Below are 27,690 nucleotides of genomic sequence, written 5' to 3'. Positions count from 1 at the left end.
CTAATGTGAAGGCAGCAAGTGAAGAAGTTGATATATTGGAAGCCGGTCAAATGGTCAAGTGTCAGCCCAACTGCTAATGACTGACTGCTATGGTTTAAACTGCGAGGTCCTTAACCCTTCATGTTTTTTCCATATCTTCTTCTGTGGACGTTTCCAGCTCAGCTTCTACCCTCTGTCATGTGTGGCTGCATGTGTTGAGTTCAGAAGATCCTAGAGATTTCACAGGCCTACTGGCTGCATGTGGAAATGAGCTGCACCTCCCCGTAGGGGAGCAGCCGACCATCTTTAAGAATGCAGGAGGCATCCTGAGAAGGAGTCCAGGCAAGATCAACCTCTGCATGCACTGGGATACAACCACACATCATCTCAGCAAGGCCCTCTGGACCGTCATTTTCTCTGAATTTCCACACATACACTCTATCAGGTAAGTAAATGCTGACATGTACTTTAGTCCAAGGTCAAATTTCATTTGGTCACAGATTTAAAATAGATTATACATTCCTTTATGCATTTTATCTTTCAGGCTAAATTTACCTCTTGAAGACCAAAACCTCAGACTGAAGTCACTTCATCAAGATCTTTGTGTGCTGGGTGCTGAGTTCTTCTTTCGGATTCTATATGGACTCCACAGCAGCCACAAAGCTCCTGCAGAAATGGGGCTATTTTTGATGGATCTTTATTCCAGCCTCATGAAGAGTTTCCTTCCGGCTTTACAGCCAGTTTACCAGCCAGCATCTGCACTTTGGACCATAGACCTCTCAGAGAGAACGACCTCCATCTTCATACAAATGCTGAAGTTTCAAACAGAGAAGAAACCAGTAGAGCTGAGAGGCTCTAGGAGTTTCCTGCAGTGTCTCAAATACATGTCACACCTCGGGTATGTACTCTACTTTGTAATTTTTGAAGTGTCAGACAAGCCCACCTCGTTTTGATCTATTTCAGCTTGTCATGTTGGTATTGATGTAGTGATGCCAAGGTTGGCATTAATGGGGTGACCTCCAGGCTCTCTCCATTCACCAAATGTGTATGGAGTTTGTGTATAGTGATACTAAGGTTGTGCCGAAATCTTGCCTATGTGTCAAAGTCTTTCAGTTCTTTGGCTTTGGGGCTGCATTCCTTTCCTTGCCACCCCTGAAGACTTACATGGAGAGGCGCCTTCATCATCAACATCACCAACAACATTTATTTCTTATATACCCCATAATCACATACAGTATGTCTCAATGGGCTTTTACAGGCCCTACAGTTGACACCCTGTAAAAACCGGGGAGAACAGAGTAAAAAAACTCTCTCTCTCTCTACACACAAAAGCACTGTATTCAAACCACTTCAAACCGCTTGATGTTTCCTGGCAGAAAGAGGCATGGCACAATAGAGGTTAAAAGATGAACGGTTTCTAATTTATTAACACCAGTAAATTATTATTGTAGTTACATGTGATTATTGTATGTAAAAAGGTACCAATGTTACAGAGAAAACCAAAATGAAAGACAGGAGAAAAAGACAAAAGGACAGCACAGCCATAACCAATTCTCAGAGACATCACCTGATCCAGGAGAAAAATGGGAGGAGAGAAAAGACTGGAAAAGATGGAAAAACAGCTGAGAAAGAAAGTCCAGTCCCTTCCCCACATGTGAACACCTGGCCTACAGGAAACTTTCTCAGACCAACTAGAACCTGTTGTTTCTGACGTCATGCCCCCGGTGCCTCCCATCTGGGGAAGACAAAGAGAGTAGGCGGTCCCGACGGCCCACACTTGACCCTTCTGCACACAAGGAAAAACTCCACACAAAAAAAACTCTAGGAGAGAGAAAAAAAAGAAAGGAAGAGACGTTGGGAAGGAGTGATACAGAGAGGGACTCCCTTCCAGGGTAGAGTGAACCTGCAAATGGTGTCAGTGCAGGGTTTGTCCAATAAGAAAAAAAAGTCCTACAGTTGTAGGGTTGGAGAAGTCCAGAATGTAGTCCAGTGCCATGATCTAGATGATGCTACAGGTCCATTTGAAGATCCCTGAAGCTGTAGTTGTAACGGTGGTGGTGGCTGTGGTGACCATCTGGTTTGTTTCATGCTGAGTCGTCGTTTAGCAGTTGTCAGGAACCAGGATTTATTTGCTGGTCTCTTCATTGGGGTCTGCCAGTAGTCTGTTGGCTTGATTCTGTGTCTCGGAGAAAAACAAACAGAAGCAGCGGCAGACGGTGACATCGTACGACTGATACTGAAATATGTGGTAAAAGTGGTATATTGGTGCTACAGTGGCCCGGTACCCTAACTAGGACATCCTAACTAGGGTGAATTTAACACTGTCTGTATCTAACAGGGAACCCATGTTATTCAATTTTATTGTTTCTTCAGATTTACTCTACAGTACTTTACCTGCTCTGTGGAACAGGAGAAGAGAGTGAAGATGTTCCTGCTGAATCTGTGTCTACAGGCAGCTCTCTGTCAGACAGAAACCATAAAGACAACAGTAGAGACCCTGATGGTTCTGTTTCATAAATACTGCAGGGATAGATCATCATTTCTGCTGGATCTGTGTTCACATGTGAAGAACTATGAGAGTCAAACAGGAGGGAGTTTCCTTCCAGCTTTACAGCCAGTTTACCAGTCAGCATCTCCTGCAGTCTGGACCATAGACCTCTCAGAGAGAAAGACCTCCATCTTCCTAGAAGTGCTGAAGATGCAGACAGTGAAGAAACCAGTAAAGCTGAGAGGCTGGTCAGATGAAGAGAGTGAAGTGAGGAGTTTCCTGCAGTGTCTCAACTACGTCTCACAGCTCAGGTCAGTGTGTGATAAGACAAAACGTTAAGACAGGTGACGGACCAGAGAAAGTAAGGAATGTAAAAGTAAAATGTAAAGAATCTACAGTTAAAATGTTACAGTTCATTCTGTCTAAATCTGACTGTTTCTTTTGTTCTTTCATAGGTTTTTTGTTGATTTTGTTGATATGGATGAGTTTGATAAAAGACACACAGAAGCCCAAAAAGTTTTGCTGAATCTCATTATTGCAGCAGTTAAGTGTGATGAAGCTACAGGAGAGAGTTTCTGTAAACGATTAATGTCTTTGTGGAGCTTCAGCAATTTTCCGTTTGGAGAAGATGCTGTTTATTTTATGGAGTTGTCAGATTTCCTGCTGGATCTGTATTCACATGTGAAGACCTGTGAGAGTGAAACAGGCAGGAGTTTCCTTCCAGCTTTACAGCCAGTTTACCAGTCAGCAGCTCCTGCAGTCTGGACCATAGACCTCTCAGAGAGAAAGGCCTCCATCTTCCTAGAAGTGCTGAAGATGCAACCAGAGAAGAAACCAGTAGAGCTGAGAGGCTGGTCAGATGAAGAGAGTGAAGTGAGGAGTTTCCTGCAGTGTCTCAACTACGTCTCACAGCTCAGGTCAGTGTGTGATAAGACAAAACGTTCTGCTTTTTCTACAAAGAAACACTAAAATGCCCTTTGTAGAGGAGCGATTAGTGTTTCTTGTGAAGTGGGTGTGTTGAGTGAGTGTTGGACTATTAGATTTCAGGTGATGGTAACTGGGTGTGAGTGTGTATGGGGTGTGCAGCATCAAGGGTGGAGCGGGACATCACTGCATCCCATGGGAACAGAGGTGGCTGAAGACCCAGGACACACTAAAATGGTATTAGGGAACTCCTCAGGGAGTTCTGGGTGTACTCTACCCAGGGCAGGTAGCGCATAGACTATCAGGTTCATCTGGCTGTACACTCCCAGCTCTTGGTTTGTCCTCCACGCCTGTCTATTAGTTTTGAAGATAGCCAGAGGTCAGGCTCATCTGCACTCCTAGGCTCCGGAAAAGAGCCCTCCATACTTGTCAAGTGAATTAGGGGCAGGATCTCCTCGGGCAGACCAAAATTGTAATTTCTGTCTGCAGGGGCAAGCTTCTTGAAAAAGAAAGCACAGGGGAACAATTTAAAATAATAAAGTAATAAAGTGAAGTGATTGTCACATGTGATACAGCACAGCACACGGTGCACACAGTGAAATTTGTCCTCTGCATTTAACCCATCACCCTGAGTGAGCAGTGGGCAGCCATGACAGGCGCCCGGGGAGCAGTGTGTGGGGACGGTGCTTTGCTCAGTGGCATCTCAGTGGCACCTTGGTGGATCGGGATTCGAACCGGCAACCTTCTGATTACGGGGCCGCTTCCTTAACCGCTAGGCCACCACTGCCCCATGGTCTCATGTTACATTCTCATATTGTCCTCTGACCTCCCTACCCACTTCCACCATCTTACAGCACCTCAGGAAGAACAGACTATACATAAAAGGCTGGAATGAGTTGTTGGGTTGCTCGATTCTTCTTACGAATGGCAGCCAGAGATGTTGACACCTGCTGGAGCTCTGAGGTGCTGCCGGTGGGCAGTGGGACATCTGCGGGGTTTATCTTAACATTGGTCCTATCTTCTGTGATAAAATGGAGCTAAGTGATGGACCTAGGAGCAGCAAAACAGTCAGTTTATGAAATACAACGAAAGGAATGCAAGACCGTAAAGGTTCTACCAACGTCTCTTGAAGTGGGTCCCAGAAAAGCAGTCGTTAGGGTGTGTACAGGTGTGTCGAGTGAATCGGGAATATGAGTGATTATTGGATGATCAGCATGTATTGATTCCGGTCTGGATCCCGGACCGGAGTAACCCCTTCCGGACCGGATCGTGACAATTATAATATATTATTGACCCCCTTGGTACCTTTAGATAAAAAGTCACAATTCATTCTGTGCAAATCTGACTGTGTCTTTCGTTTTTTTTCTAGGTTTTCTGTTAATTATGAAGATTTGGATGATTTTGTTAAGAAACCCATAGAAGCCCAGCAGTTCCTGCTGAATCTCATTACTGCAGCAGCAGAGTGGGATGTAGCTACAGGAGAGAGTTTCTGTAAACTATTTATGTCTTTGTGGAGCTTCAGCACTTTTCCCTTTGAAGAGGAAGGTTTAGGTGGTGATGAAGTAGTGTACCTGCCTAATTTCCTGCTGGATCTGTGTTCACATGTGAAGAACTATGAGAGTCAAACAGGCAGGAGTTTCCTTCCAGCTTTACAGCCAGTTTACCAGTCAGCAGCTCCTGCAGTCTGGACCATAGACCTCTCAGAGAGAAAGGCCTCCATCTTCCTAGAAGTGCTGAAGATGCAGACAGAGAAGAAACCAGTAGAGCTGAGAGGCTGGTCAGATGAAGAGAGTGAAGTGAGGAGTTTCCTGCAGTGTCTCAACTACGTCTCACAGCTCAGGTCAGGGTCAAATATGATGTTTATTTTTTTTTATTTTTTATGTTATTTTTAATAGTCCTGCATGTTCAGATCTGTTCTGTAATGTAAAAAATGCCAGACCCCTAAACAAGTAGGGGCGTCCAAACTTTTGACTGGTAGTTGACTTATTTATAATTTTTATTTATGAATGTATAAGATATTAATTAGATCAGGTGATCATTAATACCAACATTGATATTACAGATTTTTGATTGCGATTTAATTAAAATTGATTCTTTTATGTATTTTTATGTTTTTAGTGGTGCTGATGAGTTTTTCCCAGCTGTGTGTAAAGCTGTTGGACCCAGACAGGTGGAGCAGGTGACTCCTCTTCTCCAGGCCATGGGCTTCACCCTCACACTGGGAGGAGATTTATCCAGTCACTGCTGCAGGTCTGTGGGTCGAGTTCTGGGCCTTTCAGCCTCCAGACTGGATCTCAGTCTACAACCAGAACACATCTCTCTCAGAGGGACCAGACTGATCTTCAAACATATCCACACACTTCACAAGCTCAGGTAACCTTCAGATCTTCAGATCTGAGGACCACACATGCGGATCCTGTGAAGTCAAACAAATGGAACAAACTCATCTTGTTCCTGCTCGTGTTTCAGACTGAATAAGAAGATGCTGTTTAGAATAACCAGAGCTCTGAGGTCACAGGGAGGATGTTCTTCTGCCACCATTGAGGAGCTCTTCCTCATCCAGCCAGAGGGGACCCTGTCTAGGGTTCTGAGCAGCCTGGTTCTCCTCCTCAGACACTGGACTGTCCGGTGTCTGGACCTGACTGCATGTCAGATTGAGGCTCAGTCTGTCACTGGTCTGTTGATGTACCAGGGTCTTCTCACCATCAGGTCAGACTGAAGGATTTCTTATTTATCTCATATTTTCATGGTTACACATCTACAGAGGCCTGTCTGTGTCACGTTCTGATGTTCTTCTGTCTCAGACTGAGTGCTGAGAGTCTCCAGCTGCTGACTCTGCTGGTGTATGAAGCCCAGGAAGAGGAGCTGACTCAGCACTTCCTGCAGAAGGTCGGTGGTGACCTCACTTCCTGCTCCCTCAACTGGGAGGTGATCCACTATCTACTGCAGGTTAAAGGGCCTCCAATTACTCTGGACTTCAGAAGGAACAAGATGACCCTTCAGAACATCAGAGACATTTTCCCTCATGGCAACAGGGTCATGATCAAGAGGTAAAATCTGATCATCTAGACATGTCCAGAGTCCTGAAGTCCCACACAGAACTGACGAGAGTCTCTGTACCTCCGCAGGCTTCCTCCCAGATTCCTGATGGTCATCATGAGAGAGATCTATGAGACTCGTGCTGCCCACTGTGTGTCCAGTCTGTTGAAGTGGTCAGAGAAGAACATCGTCCTGAACTCCAGGGTGCTGGACGCTGCAGACTGTGCTGCCCTGTGCTTCACCTTACAGCACAGTGAGGGGGTCCAGCTCAGCCTGCTGTGGTCTTCCATACCAGTGGGGGCGCTGGAGAACATTCTGCTGCTCCTCTACAACGTTTCTCTGCTTAGGTTTCTGTATATTTTGACCTCATCTTATGTGTGTGTGACAGGAAGCTGCAGTGTGTTATTATAATAATCTGTGTGTGTGTGTGTGTGTGTGTCCAGTGTTGACAGGAAGCTGCTGCTCCAGTTGCTCCGCTGCTGTTCTTCCTCTGAGCTCCAGCAGGGGGCAGCAGCTGCTCTGCTCCGGTCTCTGCAGCACAGACTAAATTTCTCCTGCGTCTCAGCTGTGGACCTGACTGGACCGACTGATGGACAGGTTCTGGTACTGGGACATGAAGACTGCAGGGTCGTCTCCATGGTGATCCAGAGATCCAGTGTTGCTGTGGAGCTCAGTCTTCATGACTGTGAGATTGAGGATGCTGGTTTGCAGCAGTTTTTCCCGATTTTACTCAAAATCCATCTCAGGTGAAAGTCTTCAATCTCATCCTGCTACAATCTCAACTTATATTCTTATACTCAATTTATATACTTATACTTGATATATTTTGTAGTACAGAACATAATGTGTTTTATACAGTAGATCTATAACACATAATATTACTACATTATGTTACTGAGTTAATTCACAGGAACCTTCTGTGTTCAATAATATACAATCATTTAATTTATATACACGGTTGGCCTTGAGTACCTGAAATATTAAAATATTATCCATAATACAGTTGAAGGAGTATAAAGTAGAGCAGGAGTCTCCACCCTGAATAAAGTACAATTATTACTACCAAGAAAGTACATTTGTGACCTATGGTTACACATTACAGCTCCTTTCTGTACTGTAGCTATTTAATCAGGTTAAAGTTGTTAAATTAAAAGCTCCATACTTAGTTTTGACTCTTCAGTAGAGAAGTCCAGGTTAACAGGGTATAAAGTTCTGAACTTTAATAAACTGTTTCTCTCTCTCAGCTGTAGTAAAGCTCTGCTGCTGCACTTCCTGTCTCTTCTCTCTGGGGGATCGGAGGCGGAGTCTGTGAAGTGGGCGGAGTCTCTCTCTCAGGCTCTGGGCAGGGAGGTGGACCTCAGCCACACCCCTGTGGACCCCGGTGCCTGTCAATCTATAGCGCTGCTTCTGGAATATTCTGAAGGGCTTTCAGAACTGGACCTCAGTCACTGCCAGCTGACTGACCGCTGCCTGGAGCTGCTGCTGCCCCACCTGCAGAAGACACGAGTTCTGGAGTGAGTGCAGCTAGAGGACTAGAGAGGGGTGGGGCTTATACTGAACTATATCATCATCATCATCATCACCATCATTCTACTTTCAGCCTGAGCTACAATAACATCACAGACTGCATGACTGAGAGACTCTACAGCATCATCTCAGCTAGCAGCAACCTTCACACTGCCAGGTGTGTGTGTGTGTGTGTAGGTGTGTGTGTGTGTGTGTATTGCACTGTTTTAATCTTCATCTCTTTATGTCTCTACAGGCTCTTCAACAACAAGATTACATCTAAAAAGATTTTTGTGACAGACAGGCGTGTAGAGATCTGGTGACCAAGTCTGACAGATGCACACAGTGATGATTTATTGATTTTTGTCCATGGTTCTGACTTAGTTCAGTTCTGAAGTACTGAAATATTCTGATTCAAGTAACTTTTTTGATAGAAGCAGCAATGGACCATGGACCACGGTGCAAGGTTAAAAAATCAAATGCTCATAAATCTAATATTAATGTCATAATCTTATCAGTTTCAAGACTTGACAGAATTGATCTATACCTATTTATTCTATGCCTTTATTATTTTGTAATTTGTATAATAATTTTATAAACATAACATTTATAATGTTATGGCATTGGAGTGGATGATGCCATCATCCACCTCCTACATCGTTCCCTCTCTCACCTGGAGGCCGCTAGGAGCACTGTGAGCATCATGTTCTTTGATTTCTCCAGTGCTTTCAACACCGTCTTACCCACAATCCTGAGGGACAAGCTGGAGCACACAGGAGTGGACCTTCATCTAGCCACATGGATCCTGGACTACCTCACTAACCGACCACAGTATGTGTGAACTCAGGGCTGTGTGTCAGACACAGTTGTCTGCAGTACGGGGGCTCCGCAGGGAACAGTTCTTGCACCGTTCCTCTTCACAATCTATACTGCAGACTTCTCACACAACTCCACCAATTGCTTCCTGCAGAAGTTCTCTGATGACTCTGCAATAGTCGGCGTCATCACTGATGGGGACGACAGGGAGTACATGGAACTGACAAGGGACTTTGTGGACTGGTGCCAGCAGAACTACCTCCAGATCAACACTGGAAAAACCAAAGAGCTGGTGGTAGACTTCCGCAGGCACAAACATCCTCCACTGCAACCACTGGACAGCCAGGGAATGGCCATTGAGGCTGTGGAGAGCTACAAGTACCTTGGTGTTCACCTGAACAATAAACTGGACTGGACTCATAACACTAATGCACTTTATAAAAAAGGGCAGAGCAGGCTGTACCTGCTGCGGAGGCTCAGGTTTTTTGGAGTACAGGGGCCACTCCTAAAGACCTTTTATGACTCTGTAGTGGCATCAGACATCTTTCATGGTGTGGTCTGCTGGGGTAGCAGCATCTACAGGAAGAGGCTGAACAGGCTGATCCGGAGGGCCAGCTCTGTTCTAGGATGCCCTCTGGACCCAGTGGAGGTGGTGAGTGACAGGAGAATGGTGGCTAAGCTGTCATCCCTGTTGGACAACATCTCCCACCCAATGCAGGAAACTCTGACAGCACTGAGCAGCTCCTTCAGTGGCAGGCTACTGCACCCACGGTGTGGGAAGGAGAGGTTCAGAAGGTCTTTTCTTCCAACCGCTGTCAGACTCTATAACAAAGACCTAAGAGCTGACCACACATACAGACAAACACACACACTTTGGCACATTCTGTTAAATTGTTAACTGTTTAAATTGGAAATTTGTACATATATACAGATACATATTTATGTTCTTTTTTGTGATGCTATTACCTCTGTTTTTGCTGCTATTACCTTCTGCTTCTGTCCACTTTCTGCCGTGACAAGTGCAATTTCCCACTTGTGGGACTAATAAAGGTTTATCTTATCTTACCTTATTATGTAATTATAATAACATCAACATGTTGAACATAATCCCCAGCAGAACATTTCTGTTTATGTAATAACAGTAAAGTGTGAATGATAGTTTGTGTGTATAATATGTGTATAATTTGTGTATATATTATATGTAAAATATGTGTAAAAAGTGTAAGAGTTTGTGGTTAGTCAGTTACACACTGACTATGATGAAAATGTATTTCAGGGGACATACAATCAGAGGCCTGAGTATTAAATTGTGAAACCTGAAGTTGTGTAGTCATGTATTTATATTAAAATATTAAATAATCTACTATTTTGTTTATTAGAAACAGTTGTTGTAAGTAATACGTTTACATCCTTCTTTTCTCCCCATCACACATCTACAAGTATTACTGAACACATTTAAACCTGACCTATAATGTATTATTAAAGTAGATACATTGGATAATTTTATAATTGTTTTTATTTTATAGTAATGTTATTCAATTAAAGGTATTGATTGATAAGACCCTCTTTACTGAACTGACTTGTTACAGTATTACTGATCATATGCAGTGTACTTTTTATCTTGATTATATATTTACAGCATTTACCAGACGCCCTTATCCAGAGCGAGTTACAATCGGTAGATACAGGGACAGTCCCCCCCTGGAGACACTCAGGGTTAAGTATCTTCCTCAGGGACACGATGGTAGTAAGTGGGATTTGATCCTGGGTCTTCTGGTTCATAGGTGAGTGTGTTACACACTAGGCTACTACCACTTTATAATAGTTATTACTCACGATTTACACAGCGTCATTACATGAGTTTCACACCTTAGGAACTAAAATTGTACTCAATTTTACTCGAACCCAGACTGCATGTTGTGTCCCGGTCCTTAACTGCATCCAGTACTTCAAATATTATAATACTAATTATGGAGTTAACTGGGTTTACATAGATTTTTCTCTTCAGAGTTTGTAGCCACATGAAACACCACTGGATAAAAGAGAATCCCAGATGTGCTTATTTTGTCTTTTATACTACAAAAATTAAACACCCCTGTGGACACTGGTACCTGTGGATCTATAGCGCTGCTTCTGGAACATTCTGAAGGGCTTTCAGAACTGGACCTCAGCCACTGCCAGCTGACTGACCGCTGCCTGGAGCTGCTGCTGCCCCACCTGCAGAAGACATGAGTTCTGGAGTGAGTGCAGCTAGAGGACTAGAGAGGGGCGGGGCTTATACTGAACTATATCATCTTCATCATCATCATCATCATCTTTCTACTTTCAGCCTGAGCCACAATAACATCACAGACTGCATGACTGAGAGACTCCACAGCATCATCTCAGCTAGCAGAAACCTTCGCAGCAACCTTTATGACTAATTTTATTATGTTCAATATGGATATAATTCCATATAAATATGTCTACACAAATGTAAGTTGTGTGTGGTTTTTTGTGTTTGCTTATGAATCAAATTTTAGTGGCATAGTTTAGTGTCATAATTAAGTGTTGAATTTAAGACATTTTATTGATGATTAGTTTACAGTTATTTTATTATTAATTTTTATTGCCCTGTAAAATCCCACATGTAATCAACATTATGAGCAAACCAACATTATTCACAGGATGATCATCACCAGCAGCATTTCATTAAAATAAATATCAGAATCTGTGCCTGTATTAACAGAATTGATGATGATGTGTGTAAATGTGTGTGATGAAGGAGCAGAACATTTCTCTATGTAACCTGAATGTCGACAGTCTTGTATTAACTCCGTTTTAAATATTTTTTTTATTTCAAATAATATTGGCAATTAAACTTGACTCAGTTTTTTACACACTGGTAACCATATCTGTGATTTCTATTCTTTTTACTTTGATGGACTGTGCAGTGTTTGTACAGATCCATCCTCCACGTTGGTCAGTTTTACTCTGACCCTCCTCTCCTCTCCTGTTCATGCTGGAATGCTGCAGTTTCTCTGCCTGACCACTGTGTGGCAGCAGAACCTTTAAAATAATTCAGATATTTCACTCATAAACTCCTATCAGTGGACAGGAGATCCCCGTCAGGAGAAGTGTGAAGGCAAAGGAAACTCTCTATGGATGAAAATCAAGCCCTGAAGATTTTTTTTTACAAGAAATGGCTCCTTTTATTCCCAACAGCATTTGTAATAAAATTTCAGTGCAAAGCGTATTCTAATAATCAAATCTTGGTAAAGCCCATTGAGTCATTTTTTGCAAAGACATAAGTGTGATCGCCTTGTCATATGAGCGTCACCTGAGACTAATAATGGATCAATTAGGTCTCAGATGTGTATAAAATAGAGGTGGGCATAGATTAATTTTCTTAATCTAGATTAATCTCACTGTAATCTTGGAATTAATATAGATTAATCTATAGTAAGCAAAATTAATCTAGATTAATCTAGATTCTACATTAATCTACATTAATCTACATTAATCTACATTAAAATGGCTCATTTGGATTCTGTCGAAGGCATTCAGAATATGTGTGCTACCCAAATAATGACTAAAAGTAAGTCTTTGAGAACGGGTTTCTCAAGCCAGGTGGCGCATTAGACCAGGGGCTCATCTCCTGTTCCCAAAATGCATCACAAACTGCTTGAGAAAGCTGTTCTACTATGATAATTGGTGATGAAAATAAATTATGTTCAATAAGATGTACTTGTGTTTACCAACTGTTTATTCAGTTAAATAGCAGCATCCATGTTACCACGTCACGTTTGATGTGGTCATTTCACAGTTCGAAGACTCGTTCTCGCCCCCTATAGTGCAATTCGGCTAGGTATACATCCGCGCTAAAATATCAAGGTGAAAGTCATCATTGCGTAGCGGTTCTTCTTCTGCGTTGTGTAACTTTTTGATTTCGTTTCTTGAACCTCAAATGATGAGCTGACCACCCAAGAGATTTTCTGTGCAAAGTGTATTCTGTACAAAAAGCAAGGTCGCGTCAGAACATCGCGTCTTTCTGCACCTCTCTCTACAATATACAGTATTAAAAGAACATAAAAAATATGTACAAAATAACACACATGCAAAATATTCCTAATATGTACATAAATTAAAGTGAAAGAAATAACTTTTTGCACACAAACCCCACGCAGCTCTCACAGCTCATGTCATGTGTCCAAGAGACCTGAACCGGGTCTCAAAAACAAAATAAAAGTCTTTAGGAAATAAGACAATAAAAGACACAAGAAAGAAGAAATATACTTATAAATCTAGTGTAACCATTTAACTCCGGCACAATATCTTGCGTAGTATAGACCCAGCTCCCAACTTAACTTTGTGAATAGATTAACGGCGATAATTTTTTTATCGCCGATAAGAGTCTCACGTTAACGCAGCATGTTTTTATCGCCCAATAAGAGTCTCATGTTAACGCAGCACGTCAATGCCGATAACGGCCAACCACTAGTATAAAATGAACCCCAGAACACTAGACCTTCACATCAACTGCAACTAGACCTCTGCAAACATGCCTAAGATTCACCCTGAGACTATCAAGAGGCTGAAGACCAGATCCACTGCTGATGTGGCAGACACCTTCAATATGTCTCAGCGTCAAGTACAGCATCAAGTACAGAGGACCGTTTGTTGGCTCAAAAATCCACTGCAGCAGAGCTCCACGAGACCTGGTCACCTGAAGTCCCTGTGTCAACCAGAACAGTTTGTCGTATTCTGACTCGAAAGGGCCTCCATGGTGGAATCAGTGCCCAGAAGCCTCCACTAAACAAAAGACAATTGAAAAAACGTGTGGTATTTGCCAAGGTCCACAGCCTGCTAAAAGGATGGACGCTGGAAAAGTGGCAGAAGGTGGATTTTTCAGATGAATCTTCTGTTGAATTACACCACAGTCACCACAAATATTGCAGGGGACCAACTGGAGCTCGCATGGGGGTTCATCCAGAAAACAGTGAAGTTTGGTGGTGGAAAAATCATATAGGGGTTACAACCAGTATGGGGGTGTGCGAGAGATCTGCAGGGTTCGAAGGCAACATCAATAGTCTGAAATACCAAGAAATCTTAGCTACCTTTTATATTCCCAACCATAAAAGAGGCCAAATTCTGCAGCAGGATGGTGCTCCATCACATACTTCCATCACATCAAAGTTCCTCAAGGCGATGAAGATCAAGATGCTCCAGGATTGGCCAGCCCAGTCACCAGACATGAACATCATTGAGCATGTGTGGGGTATTTTCAGTGAAACTAATTCATTTCAATGCATTAAACATTATTTGTTAGGGTTTTAGCTTTTCAAATGAGCTATTTCTAACACCAATTGATGAATTAAAAGTCAGGTTAATAGCAGGTGTTTCTAAAAAATAGATAAGTGACAAGACTTTTGTCAGGGACTGTATGGATCCGGGGTTGTTAATGTCACACAAGGTCACTTTATGTCAGCGTGTAACGTTGTATAAACGTTATTTCGTTTCACTATGTACCGTCTAACACGCATATAGCTTTAATTACAATAAAGTTCAATTTGGACTTGAACTTAATACATTTGCTCTACAGGTTTCATAAACTGAAATATTAACACGTTTCATGAAAACATTTACTGGATCACCTCGGGTTGAACACAAAGTTCGCATCTAACGTGATGCGCCGTTTTATTTAGTAAAAACTGGGCAGCCCCTTTAAAACGATCAGATCCCAGATCACAGGTGTGTCTTCTGTACCAGTCCAGGTTCAAGTGAAACAGAAACTTAACTTTCCGTGTCGGGATGGAGGGCTCGGACCACGACAGGTAAAACCTGTAAATAGTTATAAACCACCAGCTTTAGTTCTTGCTTCGTTTCTTCACGTTTTCTCTTGTCTTGCGCCGGATATGAAGTAAGTAGAAGATTTACTGACCGACTGTTAAACATTTACTTCTCCAAAATGGCGACCAGCGTGTATCGTGTACGGAAATTAAAAAAATACCGCACGTTAAAGATTAATAGTGTTTTACTGATTAATCATTTATAAACTGCGAAATTAAAGTTATTACGTGACACGCAATATATACACTTGTATATATTGCGTGTGTATATTTTCCAGGGTGATTTCACGTCAGAAAACAGGCCGTCAAAACATATCGCGATATTTCATATCTGATAAAAAAACTAAACTATTTGCCTTCACTTCACAAACACGAAGTCACAGTTTTTAAGCAAATAAACCTGCGAGTTCATGTGCTGTCACGTGGTCTGTCATTAAATTCGGATAGTTCTCTCGCGTAAAAAACAAACAAAAAATGTATTTTTTAAATAGTTTTATTTAATATGAACCCATAAACAGCTGACCTTTAGACAATATGGAGTTTATTTGTTGTACTTTTCACTATATGTACTTTTCCTTTCTCTGTTATTGATCCAATTTTAGTATATCAAATTTAGAAATATGTGCAGCCGTAGCAAACACACACAACATAATACATCGACTAAAAACAAACATGAATTCAACAGATTTCTGATTTTTAAAATGACAAAAATATTACATAATAATCATGTGTAATAATAATAAAAAACAGGTCCTAAATACACTGTGTTTTCTATTATTTACATTAAATTGTGTAATATATAATTGATAAAAGCACATTTTACACTATAAAGTATCATAATCGGAACCTCTGATATCCCTCATCTGTCTGTTCTTGGCATCGTTGTTTATTCATGGCTGTGTTCTGAGGCTAAATTGTGAAGATGAGAAGCAGCCCCACAAATGAATGGTCTCAGGATGCTTTACTTTTAGCACGAGACATGACTGATGGTAGCGCTCATCTTTTCTTCTCCAGACAATCATTTTTCCCGATGCCCTGAACAATCGGAATGGGGCTTCATCAGAGAGAATGACTTTACTCCAGACCTCCCCAAGTCCTCACCAGTCCAATCCCTGTACTTTTTACAGAATACCAGTCTGTACTTGTTTTCTTGGAGAGAAGTGGCTTCTTTGCTGCCCTTTTTCACATCAGGTCGTCCTCCAAAAGTCTTCTCCTCACTGTGTGTGCAGATGCACTCACACATGCCTCCTGAGCAAGCTCTGCACTGGTGGCACCCCGATCCCGCATCTGAATCTTTGCAGGTAACCACGGTTACCTGAGGAAGAACAATATTTCAGCATGACAGAATCATCTCCAGGCTTGTGCTCGTCAACATTCTTGCTTGTGTTAATGAGAGGATCACTGAAATGATCTCAGCAGGTCCTTTTGTGGCACCTTTAGTCCAACTGTTGCTCGTCCTCCACAGACTTTCACAGTGTGGCACACATGCGATGCAAGTTTGACCAGTGTCATCCTCTTTGGCCGTCCACACCTCCTGCAGGTGTACAATAATGGTTTTCCCAGGCAGCGAGTCCTGTCCTGCTGCAGCTGCATCAGCTGGGCAGCAGAGGGGCTGCGGCCTTGTAGTGCTGCTGAGGTGGTGGTAGGTTTCTCAGGAGGAGAAATCGTATAATTGTTATTGAAGAACTGTACAGCGGTGTTGTGCGCACACGAACAAGAGGCTTCCTGTGATGGAGCAAGGGGCACTGAAGGTCCTGGTGACGTTCTCACAGTGATGTCCCCACAGGCTCTTCCTGTGCTGCAGCTCATGTGGTTGGAGGAGGTGGCCGCAGGAGTCTGTGGTTGAAAGAGAAGCCACATTGTGCCTTTCAGTCCTTTTAAAGGCAGAAAATTTATTAAAGTAAATTATAACATGAGGGTGTAACTTAAAAAATTAGTATAATTATTTAATTTAGCTGCGATCAAAACTTAACTTACAGCCCTCAGTGTGAACTATTGTCCTGACCAGGTCAGGTCTGTCTGGTCTGGAGGAGGCTGAAAATACTTAAATATAGACACAGTAAACATAACCATAATGTAAAAGAATGTGATTCTTACTAGTGTTTACTGCAGCAGTTACTGTCCAAAAGTATGTAAGGCAGGAAAAATCGTCACAGATCCCTCATACCCTGGACACAAGAGTTTTTTACCAGCTGGCAGACTAGGGCCAGCAGACACAGGAACAGTTTATTTCCTCTCGCCGTCACCCATCTTTACAGCTGAACTGTCCCATACATTGCAGCTACACTTTATGGTATTTTCTGTATACAATATCTTATACTACATTGTTGTTGATTTATGCTGCTGTTGTCACGTCCATGCCAGCTCCGCCCCCCGACACGCTCACCTTCCCTGCAGTATTAGACTGTGCGTCTGTGTCGGCGTGTCGTGTCATGTGTAGCCGCGGGTGCCTGGCGAAGTCCCAATTCCCTAGTGTGCACTGGGCGTGTCTGTTATCAGTTTTGGGTCGTGGGTTCCTCAACTCGTTCCCTGCCCAGGGTCCCTCGGCACGGATAGTGATCCTCACAGGATAACTAGCGGCTGGTTACGTCTAATCCGCCTCCCCATAAAAGAGCCGCGTGATCCAGAGCGACTTTCCGACGCGACATCCGGAGTCTTATCCCTTTGTGTCTGTGGAGTGTGTATGGGTTTATGTCCAAGAACCCGGTGGATTGTCACATGCCTGACTGAGTTCTCATACAGGAGAGATCGTGAGTGAGGACTCCTCGGATTACAATTTGTTGTAATTAATAGAAAACCAATGTATTTAGGACCAATATCTGTTTTTTTTTATTTTGATCATCTTATATTTATTGTACTTATTGCTGGTGTCTTCCTCCTGTAAATCGCTTTGGATAAAAGCATCTGCAAAATAAAGTAAAGTAAAGTAATTAGAAATTCTGAAACTATGTTGAATTGCTGTTTGGTTTTTAGTTGACGTATTAAATATGGTGAAGAATAGTAAAAAATCTGCAGTTTTGTGCAGTTCATCTGTGTTCTTTTTATAATTCAGGCAACGGCCATTCCTAACACCGTCACCAGCTCCTACAGTCACATCCATCAAGAGTGACAAGTCGATGGATCGACCAAGAACATTCAGAGATCAGACAAATGTGGAATGTCAGAGGTAATTCCATTCAGATTATGATACATTATAGTTTAATAGTGTAAAATGTAAAATTGATCAATTATATATTACGCAATTTGTTGTAATTAATAGAAAACCAATGTATTTAGGACCAATATCTGTTTTTTTTTTCCATTTTGATCATCTTATATTTATTGTAATTATTGCTGGTGTCTTCCTCCTGTAAATCGCTTTGGATAAAAGCATCTGAAAAATAAAGTAAAGTAATTAGAAATTCTGAAACTATGTTGAATTGCTGTTTGTTTTTTAGTTGACGTATTAAATATGGTGAAGAATAGTAAAAAATCTGCAGTTTTGTGCAGTTCATCTGTGTTCCTTTTATAATTCAGGCCACGGCCATTCCTAACACCGTCACCAGCTCCTACAATCACATCCATGAAGAGTGACAAGTCGATGGATCGACCAATAACATTCAGAGATCAGACAAATGAGGAATATCAGAGAAATTCCATTCAGATTATGATGTATACCAATGTATTTAGGACCAATATCGTTTTTTTTTTTTACATTTTGATCATCTAATATGTATTGTAATTAGAAATTCCGAAACAATGTTGAAGAGAAAAAGTTTAGTCACTATGAAATGTGATGTGGGGCAGTGATGAAGTGGCCGTGCTCGCCTGAGGTGTCTGACTGCGCTCTCACCGCATCGATAAACTGCTCCACTTGCAGCGGTCTCTGCTTCTGTGCAGAAACAGTCGCTCAGACACTTTCTTTGTGGCAGATGCAGCGGTTTCTATCTCTGACTTTTCTTTGTGTTCGCCTTATCTTGTGATTCCCTGGTTACCTTACCATTTTTAATTGGCTAATTAAAAAAATATATTTAAGGAAGGACGCAATCACATGACGTCACATGACGTCATGAAACCGGGGTTTAATTATGAAGTACAAGATGGGAGACATCCGATGACACTGGTGAACATGGAACATAACTTTAAAGACCTGACAGCGAACAGACACAAACAGGGCAGCTTCATACATTTGACACAGGTGAAAACGTCCAAATGCGGGGTCAGGTCTTTAAAGTTATGTTCCATGTTCACCAGTGTCATCGGATGTCTCCCCTGTCTTATACTTCATAATTAAACCCCGGTTTCGTAATGTCAAGCGATTACGTCCTTCCTTCCTCGTCTTCTCGTCACCTCTTCGTCCTCTTCTCCGTGCACCTGCCTCGTCATGCCAGCATGGTTGTGACAGATGTCTGGGTTGTGTAGGTATGTTTTGTGTGTGCATTAAAACCCATTGTGCTGAGTCAAGCCTATGCGTCCTAATGTTTTCACTCCACGCGTTCGTCACATTTAACGAACTTTGCTTATATTATTAGAAGGTTTCCTTTTGGATTTTAGGTATGAAATTAACTTCACACATAACATTTATAAACATACATTTCTTTACAGTAAACTGGAGGCTAGTCTACTGACAGAGGAACTCTTCAGGTGCTCGGTGTGTACGGAGGTTCTGAAGGACCCAGTCACCATCCCCTGTGGACACAACTACTGCAGACCCTGCATTATGACCTACTGGGCCAGGCCAGACATCTCAGGAAATTATTCATGTATTCAGTGTAAGAAGAAATCCAAAAGCCGTCCTGCTCTGAACCCAAACTCAGCCTTGGCTGAGGTGATCCAGAAGCTCCAGCAGGCTCGATACAGTCCTGTTCTACCAGCCCAGCAGTACGCAGGACCTGAAGACGTGACCTGTGATATCTGCTCTGGAAGGAAGCTCAGAGCTGTGAAGTCCTGTCTGACCTGCACTGCCTCCTACTGTGAGAACCATGTGAAACATCACTACACAGTAGCAGCACTGCAGAGCCACGTGTTGGTGGAGGCAGCTGGAGACCTGGAGCAGAGGCTCTGTCCACAGCATCATCGGGCTCTGGAGGTCTTCTGCAGGACAGACCAGATACACATCTGTTCATTATGTTCAGTACAGGAACACAGAGGCCATGACACTGTTCTACTGAAAAAGGAAGGAGACACAGAAGATGTAAGTTAAATGAAGATAGATGGTTATCTGATTGTGAGCGATATTCAGAATTTTCCATGATCATTATAACTCTTTTATGCTATTTTTTTAACTGCAGACATTGAAGTCAAACTCACATTTGCCAAAACTAATTACAGAATTTACAGGAACTATTGATCAAGGTAAGCTGGAAGTATAGTTTCATGAGATGTGTGTGTATTAATTATTCTTTAAATATTCTTAAAAATATTCTTAAAGTATGATTCATTATTGTTTTTCTGTTTAATTAGACTGGACCTCAGACTGTGTTGAAGTTTCAGCACTTGGTCGCCCTCTAGAGCTTGGGATGCTGTATAACTGCTGCAGTGATTCCTATATCTCAGGTGTTCAACTGCTTTATGATGTTCTTCTCTGGTATTCAAACAAAATGAACAACCTTTTTTCAGGAATATGTGAATAATGGTTTATTACATATATGTGTTATTGTAAGAAGGTTGGCTGTGTCTCCAAGCACAGTCACGAGGCTCATAAAAAGGCAGGACTGGTACCTGCTCCTTGGAGTAAGGAGCAATTCCAGAGTCCAACTAAATCTAGCAGGCTACTGGTTTGCATGTTTCTGGTCAAAGATGAGGGTAGTATGAGGCCTCAATGTTCTTCAGTGGGACCTGTCCTAGGGGTTTAGATTGCGACCTAATATCTCAATGGTGCCAGAAAACGTTGGAGGTCACACCATTACAACCAGCCATTTGGGGGAAAATAGTCTCTCTGTAAACTGTCTGTGGTTCATGCAACAATAACATATATTAGAAACCAATCAGAGATGGTGAAGGCTCTCCTCTAATAGGCCATGGTCCAGATATTCCTGTACATTTGAAAGTGTGCGTGTTGCAGGCAAGTGCTGCTCCTGACATGGGGAAGTGGCTGCTGGGATTTGAAGTGGTGGACCAGATACATCAGATAGACAGGGTGGATGTAGCCATGGATTAGAGTTTTCATCAGGCCTTCAAATTTAGACCCGAACCCGACAAGTACAGTTTTTTTGTGATGCCATCGAAAAATTTGGTGCACCTAACTTTTGTGCTGGTGCACCTTATAAAAAATTTGAGCCGCACCGGTGCTACCTGTGCAATAAATTTGTCTATACTCCAGGATCAAGCAGCTCCAGTAACCATCAATAACTGAAACTGCAGACCTGATCACTCCCACACTCAGTTTTCTTCACACATGAAAGCAGGTTCACACTGAAAAGCTGGCACAGCACTGGGCATTTATGCAGAGAGGAAAATCTCTGTGGAAACTAATACACAAGGATTTAAAATGTAAACTCATCTTTCCTTTTCTGTCTTTGCAGGTGCCCAACTGTGGGATGAAGACACAATTTCTTCCATGTGTCTGTCTGTTCCTCTGCCTGACACCACTGTGAAGACCATATCAGGAGACTCCCTATCAGAGAGGTTCAGGGCTTTAGGCGTGGCCACTCCTCTCAGGGCCAGCTTTGTGTCAGGATTGGTGGAGGTGGGAGGAGCTGCCAGTTATCTGAACCACGCCCCTCAGTGTGTACAGCAGGAGCGAGTCACTCTGCACCACAGGACTACAACCAAGTTGCAGATGATCAGTCAAAAACTGGTGGACAGAGGACCTCAGTTCACACCAGCTGAGTGTGAAAAGGCCACACATGTGGTCCTGGCCGTGCTGTACGGAACCCAGAACTTCTTCGTTTTTAACAACAGCTACTTCACTGGAGAAATCAGTGGTGAAATGGAGGAGATCATTAACAAGATGACTTCCATGTCCTCTGCAAACCTATCTGACAGTGAGAAAATGAAGTGTTCACAGTATATCTGTACCCTCTATTCAGATGTCTCTGGGTTCAGGAGTGAAATGGATTTTTATTCAGCTCTTGAAGTGTTTGGATCCCTGTCACAGCTTTCCTGTATTCCAGTTCCTCTTAAGGTCTGGCTCTACCCTCTAAAAAACCTTGACCTGAAATCTGCTCATCTTTCTCCTGAAATCAGTCAAGATTTACTTCACAAAGCTGAACACTTTTTTGAACATCTGAGACAGGAGACTCAAAAATGCCAGAACATATTAACAGATCCCTCAAATTCTTGTGTTCTAACATGTTTTCCTGAATTAAGCCCGAAAATCACTCAGTTTTCTGAGATGCTTCAGCAGCACCAGCAGGAGCTCCAGAGAAGCCTGTCCCAGTCTTTAGTGTCCATTCGACAGAAGGGGGAGACTGGTGAAGAAGGTCTAAGGGAGCTGCTGGAGAGAGATGACCTGATACCATTCAGCTCCATGTATCTACAGCAGTGGATGAGCTATGAAAAGATCAGAGTGAAGGCATTTAATGACTGCAGAGCAGCAAACATCTCCATTGTTAAACATCAGGAGGAGTTGGAGGCCATCATCAGAACTCACCAGAATGAGCGAGTTCTGTGTCTCTCACTTCCAGAAGATGAGAGTTTGCTTTTAACGCCTCATTTCAAGCAGACAGTAAATCTGGAAGGTTTATCTGAGAAGATATCTTCAGACCTGCAAGCTCTCATTACATCCAGAGTGGCTGGTTCGTATGGAGGAGAATGTGTGCTTGTTGCTTCAACTGTTCCTGGTTCCTCGGTTCCTGGTTCTACTGTTGTTCTGTATGAAGCAGGTCAGGTTGTGAGCAGTAATGTAAAACTGGGGTCAGTCCCAGGTCCTGCAGTAACTGTTCATATTAAACAGAACAGCGTTACTCTGAAAATGGACAAATCCAGAGGGAGAGAAGCTGTAACATACAGAGTTGAATACAGAGATGTGAAGTGCGGTCCTGGCACCTTCAGTGGTGGAACATGGAGAGTTGTGGAGGTTCCTGGTCCTGAAGACACTTCTGTTTTATCTGGACTGGATGCAGGAACACGGTACCAGCTCAGATACAGCATGAGGAGCAGCAGCAGCATGAGTGACCTGAGCAGAATCACTGAATTTCAGACACTTGTCATCAGAGCTCGACCTGGAATGCCTTTAGTAACATATTCAGACAGTAAATCTACCTGTTTTTTTTGGTTAAAGGCTGAAGACCGTGATCCTGTACTCTACTACACAGTGGAATATAAAGAAGTTGGGCTGGAGGGATGGTCGTCCCTGACAGTAAAAAATGGTGAATGTGAATGTAGACTGAATCAAACACAGAACACTCGCTACAGAGTCAGAGTCACTGCTGTCTATGGAGAAGGAGACACCAGTGAGCCCAGCGAGGAAACAGCGATTCCTGTATATGGTAAGATGTATTTGCAGCCATAATTTTATAATCTATTTCAGTGGAATAAAAAGTGTGCACGCCTCAGTTCAAATTCAAGATTTTTGTGATTTAAAACAAGGGACCAAAGAAAATAAGTTCAAAGATTTCCCAGCTTTAATGTGACTTATAACCTGTGTAATTAAATATACTTTATTGAGGCACATTTTGATTTGATTTCAGCTCTCAGCCTTATTGGGTCTATCAGCATGGCATCATTTTGACTTTGCAATATTTGCCTACAAAAGTGTTCCAAATTTGTCAGATTGTGAGGGGAAGTGTTGTGTCCTCTTCAGGTCATTCCACATTTCTATAGAATATATAGAATTAAACTTTACTATATAATGAGGGAGCTTAATAGTGTCATGGCCCACACAACTAATTTGGTGATTTTCTTTTACATTATTTGTAGTCTGGACCATAGACCTCTCAGAGAGAAAGGCCTCCATCTTCCTAGAAGTGCTGAAGATGCAACCAGTGAAGAAACCAGTAGTGCTGAGAGGCTGGTCAGATGAAGAGAGTGAAGTGAGGAGTTTCCTGCAGTGTCTCAACTACGTCTCACAGCTCAGGTCAGTGTGAAAGTTCTACATCTTTTACAAAAAAATCCTAAAATGCTCAGAACACATATATTAATATCATTAATATAAAAAATAATTTGGATTATAATTTTTTTTTGGAAAATGTGAAGAATCTACAGTTAAAAAGTTACAGTTCATTCTGTCTAAATCTGACTGTTTCTTTTTTATTTTTTTATAGGTTCAGTGTTGATTATGATGATGGGAGATGGAAAAAAGACTTGCAGGTCCTGCTGAATCTCTTTATTGCAGCAACAGAGTGGGATGCAGCTACAGGAGAGAGTTTCTCTAAGATCTTAACCTCTGTGTGCAGCTACAAGACTTTTCCACTTGGAGATGATTATAAACCAAAGCTCCAGTCTGATTTCCTGCTGGATCTGTACTCACATGTGGAGAACTATGAGAGTCAAACAGGAAGGAGTTTCCTTCCAGCTTTACAGCCAGTTTACCAGTCAGCAGCTCCTGCAGTCTGGACCATAGACCTCTCAGAGAGAAAGACCTCCATCTTCCTAGAAGTGCTGAAGATGCAACCAGAGAAGAAAGCAGTAGAGCTGAGAGGCTGGTCAGATGAAGAGAGTGAAGTGAGGAGTTTCCTGCAGTGTCTCAACTACGTCTCACAGCTCAGGTCAGTGTGAATTGACTTAAAAGTTCTACATCTTTTACAATGGGATTAAGGATTTTGGAGTGATTAAAAACTTAAATGTTTTTCATAATTACTAATACCTGGTATTAGGGACCAGAGAAAGTTAAAATGTAAAGAATCTACAGTTAAAAAGTTACAGTTCATTCTGTCTAAATCTGACTGTTTCTTTTGTTTTATAGGTTCTGTGTTGGTTATGATGATGAGAAACGGAAAAAAGACGTGCAGGTCCTGCTGAATCTCTATACTGCAGCAGCAGAGTGGGATGCAGCTACAGGAGAGAGTTTCTCTAAGATCTTAACCTCTGTGTGCAGCTACAAGACTTTTCCACGTGGAGATGGTTTTAAAGATGGATATCTAAGGAAGTTCCAGTCTGATTTCCTGCTGGATCTGTACTCACACGTGAAGAACTATGAGAGTCAAACAGGCAGGAGTTTCCTTCCAGCTTTACAGCCAGTTTACCAGTCAGCATCTCCTGCAGTCTGGACCATAGACCTCTCAGAGAGAAAGGCCTCCATCTTCCTAGAAGTCCTGAAGATGCAACCAGAGAAGAAACCAGTAGAGCTGAGAGGCTGGTCAGATGAAGAGAGTGAAGTGAGGAGTTTTCTGCAGTGTCTCAACTACGTCTCACAGCTCAGGTCAGTGTGAATAGACAGAAAGTTCTACATCTTTTACAAAGAAATCCTAAAATGCCGGGAACACATAGAGTCTATGACAAAAGTCTTGTCACTTATGTGCACCTGCTATTAACATGACTTTTAATTAAACAATTGGTGTTAGAAATAGCTGATATGAAAAGCTAAAACCCTACCAAATTATATTTAATGCAATGAAATGAATTAGTTTCACTGAAAAAAAAAAAGATTTATTTTTTAAACAAGATAGAAAGGTCAAAATTTGGCAAGACAAAAGTTTTGTCGCCCATACAGAAATTGAACAAATTTACTGTAAATAGAAAAATATGTCAGCAAAGTAAGATGTTGTGCTGTAAGATACAAATTCAATATCTTGTTTGACTTCCATGAGCTTGAAGGACTGCATCCATTCGGTTTTGCCAGGATTGACTGCAGCTGGGCTCATCACCTGTGGCCAATCCTGACGGCACATAAAAGCCAGAGATTTCCGCCCCTTTGGGAGCACCGACATCCTAGTGAATTTTAGTGGACCTTAGTGCACGTATGTGAATGTGTGTATTTTTGAGTTCTGGCAATCGGCACACGCCTGCGGGTTTGTTTTAGTTGATCCCATTTTATTTCCCTTTTCGGCCACCGCGCCATTGTTTATTTGTGTTTATTGTTTGTTTATTAATAAAACCCAGCTCGCGGTCTTGACAGGTTTGGCAAGGATTCATTTAATTTATTGCTGATGTCATCAGGAATAGCAAAAAAAGCAGTCTCAGATGCCTCCCAGAGTTCATCAATATTCTTTGGTTTCGTCTTCCATGCTTCCGCTTTCATCCTACCCCACACATGCTCAATGATGTTCATGTCTGGTGACTGGGCTGGCCAATCCTGGAGCATCTTGATCTTCTTTGCCTTGAGGAACTTTGATGTGGAGATGGAACTATGTGATGGAGCACCACCCTGCTGCAGAATTTGGCCTCTTTTATGGTTGGGAATTTAAAAGGTACAGTGGGTTGCAAAAGTATTCAGCCCATTTGAACTTTTCCACATTTTGTCACATTACAGCCACAAACATGAATCTATTTTAATGGAATTCTACATGAAAGACCAATACAAAGTGGTGTACATTTGAGAAGTGGAATGATAATCATACATGATTCCAAACAATTTTACAAATAACTGAAAAGTGGGGTGTGCATAATTATTCGGTCCCCTGAGTCAATACTTTGTTGCTGCAAATACAGCTGCCAGTCTTTTAGGGTATGTCTCTACCAGCTTTGTACATCTAGAGACTGAAATTCTTGCCCATTCTTCCTTGCAAAACAGGTCCAGCACGGTCAGATTAGAGGGGCAGCATTTGTGAACAGCAGTTTTAACATCGCTTGAACAGTGCTCCGTGGGATGTTCAAGGCTTGGGAAATCGTTTTGTAGCCTAAGCCTGCTTTAAATTCCTCAATAACTTTATCCCTGACCTGTCTGGTGTGTTCTTTGGACTTCATGGTGTTGTTGCTCCCAATATTCTCTTAAACAACCTCTGAGGCCATCACAGAGCAGCTGTATTTGTACTGACATTAGATTACACACAGGTGCGCTCTATTTAGTCATAAGCACCCATCAGGCATGTCTATGGGCAACTGACAGCACTCAGAACAAAGGGGGCTGAATAATCATGCACACCCCAATTTTCAGTTAATAATTAGTAAAAAATGTTTGGAATCATGTATGTTCCACTTCTCAAGTGTATTGGTCTTTCACGTGGAATTCCAATAAAATAGATTCATGTTTGTGGCTGTAATGTGACTAAATATGCAAAAGTTCAAGGGGGCCGAATACTTTTGCAATCCACTGTAGCTAAGATTTCTCAGTATTTCAGACTATTGATGTTGCCTTCCACCCTGCAGATCTCTCACACACCCCCATACTAGATGTAACCCCAGACCATGATATTTTCACCACCAAACTTCACTGATTTCTGGGTGAATCTCAGATCCATGCGGGCTCCAGTAGGTCTCCTGCAATATTTGCGGCAACTGTGGTGTAATTTATCAGAAGATTAATCTGAAAAATCCACCTTCAGCCACTCTTCCAGCGTCTTTCATTTTAGCAGGCTGTGGGCCTTGGTAAATGCCACACGGTTTTTCATTTGTCTTTTGTTTAGTGCTGCTTCTGGGCACTGATTCCACCATGGAGGCTATTTCGAGACAGAATCCAACAAACTGTTCTGGTTGACACAGGGACTTCAGGTGACCAGGTCTCGTGGAGCTTTGCTGCAGTGGAAGAATATGCTGGCTTTGGACTTTCGAGCCAAACGGGCCTCTTGAGCAGTTGTCTTGCGGAGTCTGCCTGACCTGGGCTTGTCAAAAACATCCCAGTGTCTTTAAATCTTTTTTTTATCCTCTGTACTTGACGCTGAGACACATTGAAGGTGTCTGCCACATCAGCAGTGGATCAGCAGTGGATCACTTTAGTCTCAGGGTGAATCTTCTAGTTGCAGTTGATGTGAAGGTCTAGTGTTCTGGGGTTCTTTTTATACACACCTGAGACCTAATTGATCCATTATTAGTCTCAGGTGAAGCTCATATGACAATGCAACAAATCTTTGCAAAAATGGACTCAATGGGCTTTACCAAGATTTGAATATTAGAATACTTTTTGGCAGTTTCGTTTTGCATTGAAACATTATTACAAAAGCTGTTGGGAAAATCTTTATTAGAAATAAATTTCAGCTGCACTTTGTGGTCAATATTTATTAATATCACATGAAATTAATATAGAAAAAAATTTTGGAGGGATTTAAAAACTTAATGCTTTTCATAATTACTAATACCTGGTTAGTCTGCTGT

General features: G+C 42.2%; 1 protein-coding gene and 1 long non-coding RNA gene across 2 annotated transcripts in view; both read left to right on the top strand.

Moving 5' to 3' along the window:
* LOC114796724 (uncharacterized) overlaps positions 1–27,690 on the top strand; it is a 68,739-nt gene that overhangs the window by 2,668 nt on the left and 38,381 nt on the right. Inside the window, exons 4-6 of the mRNA XM_028991174.1 lie at positions 158–424; positions 524–877; positions 2,353–2,571. Of these exons, the coding sequence (XP_028847007.1) occupies positions 158–424; positions 524–877; positions 2,353–2,571 (840 nt within the window). The remainder of the gene's footprint in view (positions 1–157; positions 425–523; positions 878–2,352; positions 2,572–27,690) is intronic.
* Positions 14,541–18,633, top strand: LOC114796727 (uncharacterized). The gene is made up of 3 exons (XR_003750776.1): positions 14,541–14,565; positions 17,633–17,746; positions 18,097–18,633. It is a non-coding gene; the product is annotated as an uncharacterized LOC114796727 (long non-coding RNA).

Source organism: Denticeps clupeoides, chromosome 9 (genome assembly GCF_900700375.1).
Source record: "Denticeps clupeoides chromosome 9, fDenClu1.1, whole genome shotgun sequence".
NCBI lineage: Eukaryota > Metazoa > Chordata > Actinopteri > Clupeiformes > Denticipitidae > Denticeps > Denticeps clupeoides.
The sequence above is the reverse complement of the archived record's forward strand: the minus strand, read 5'-3'. Positions and strand labels throughout refer to the sequence as shown.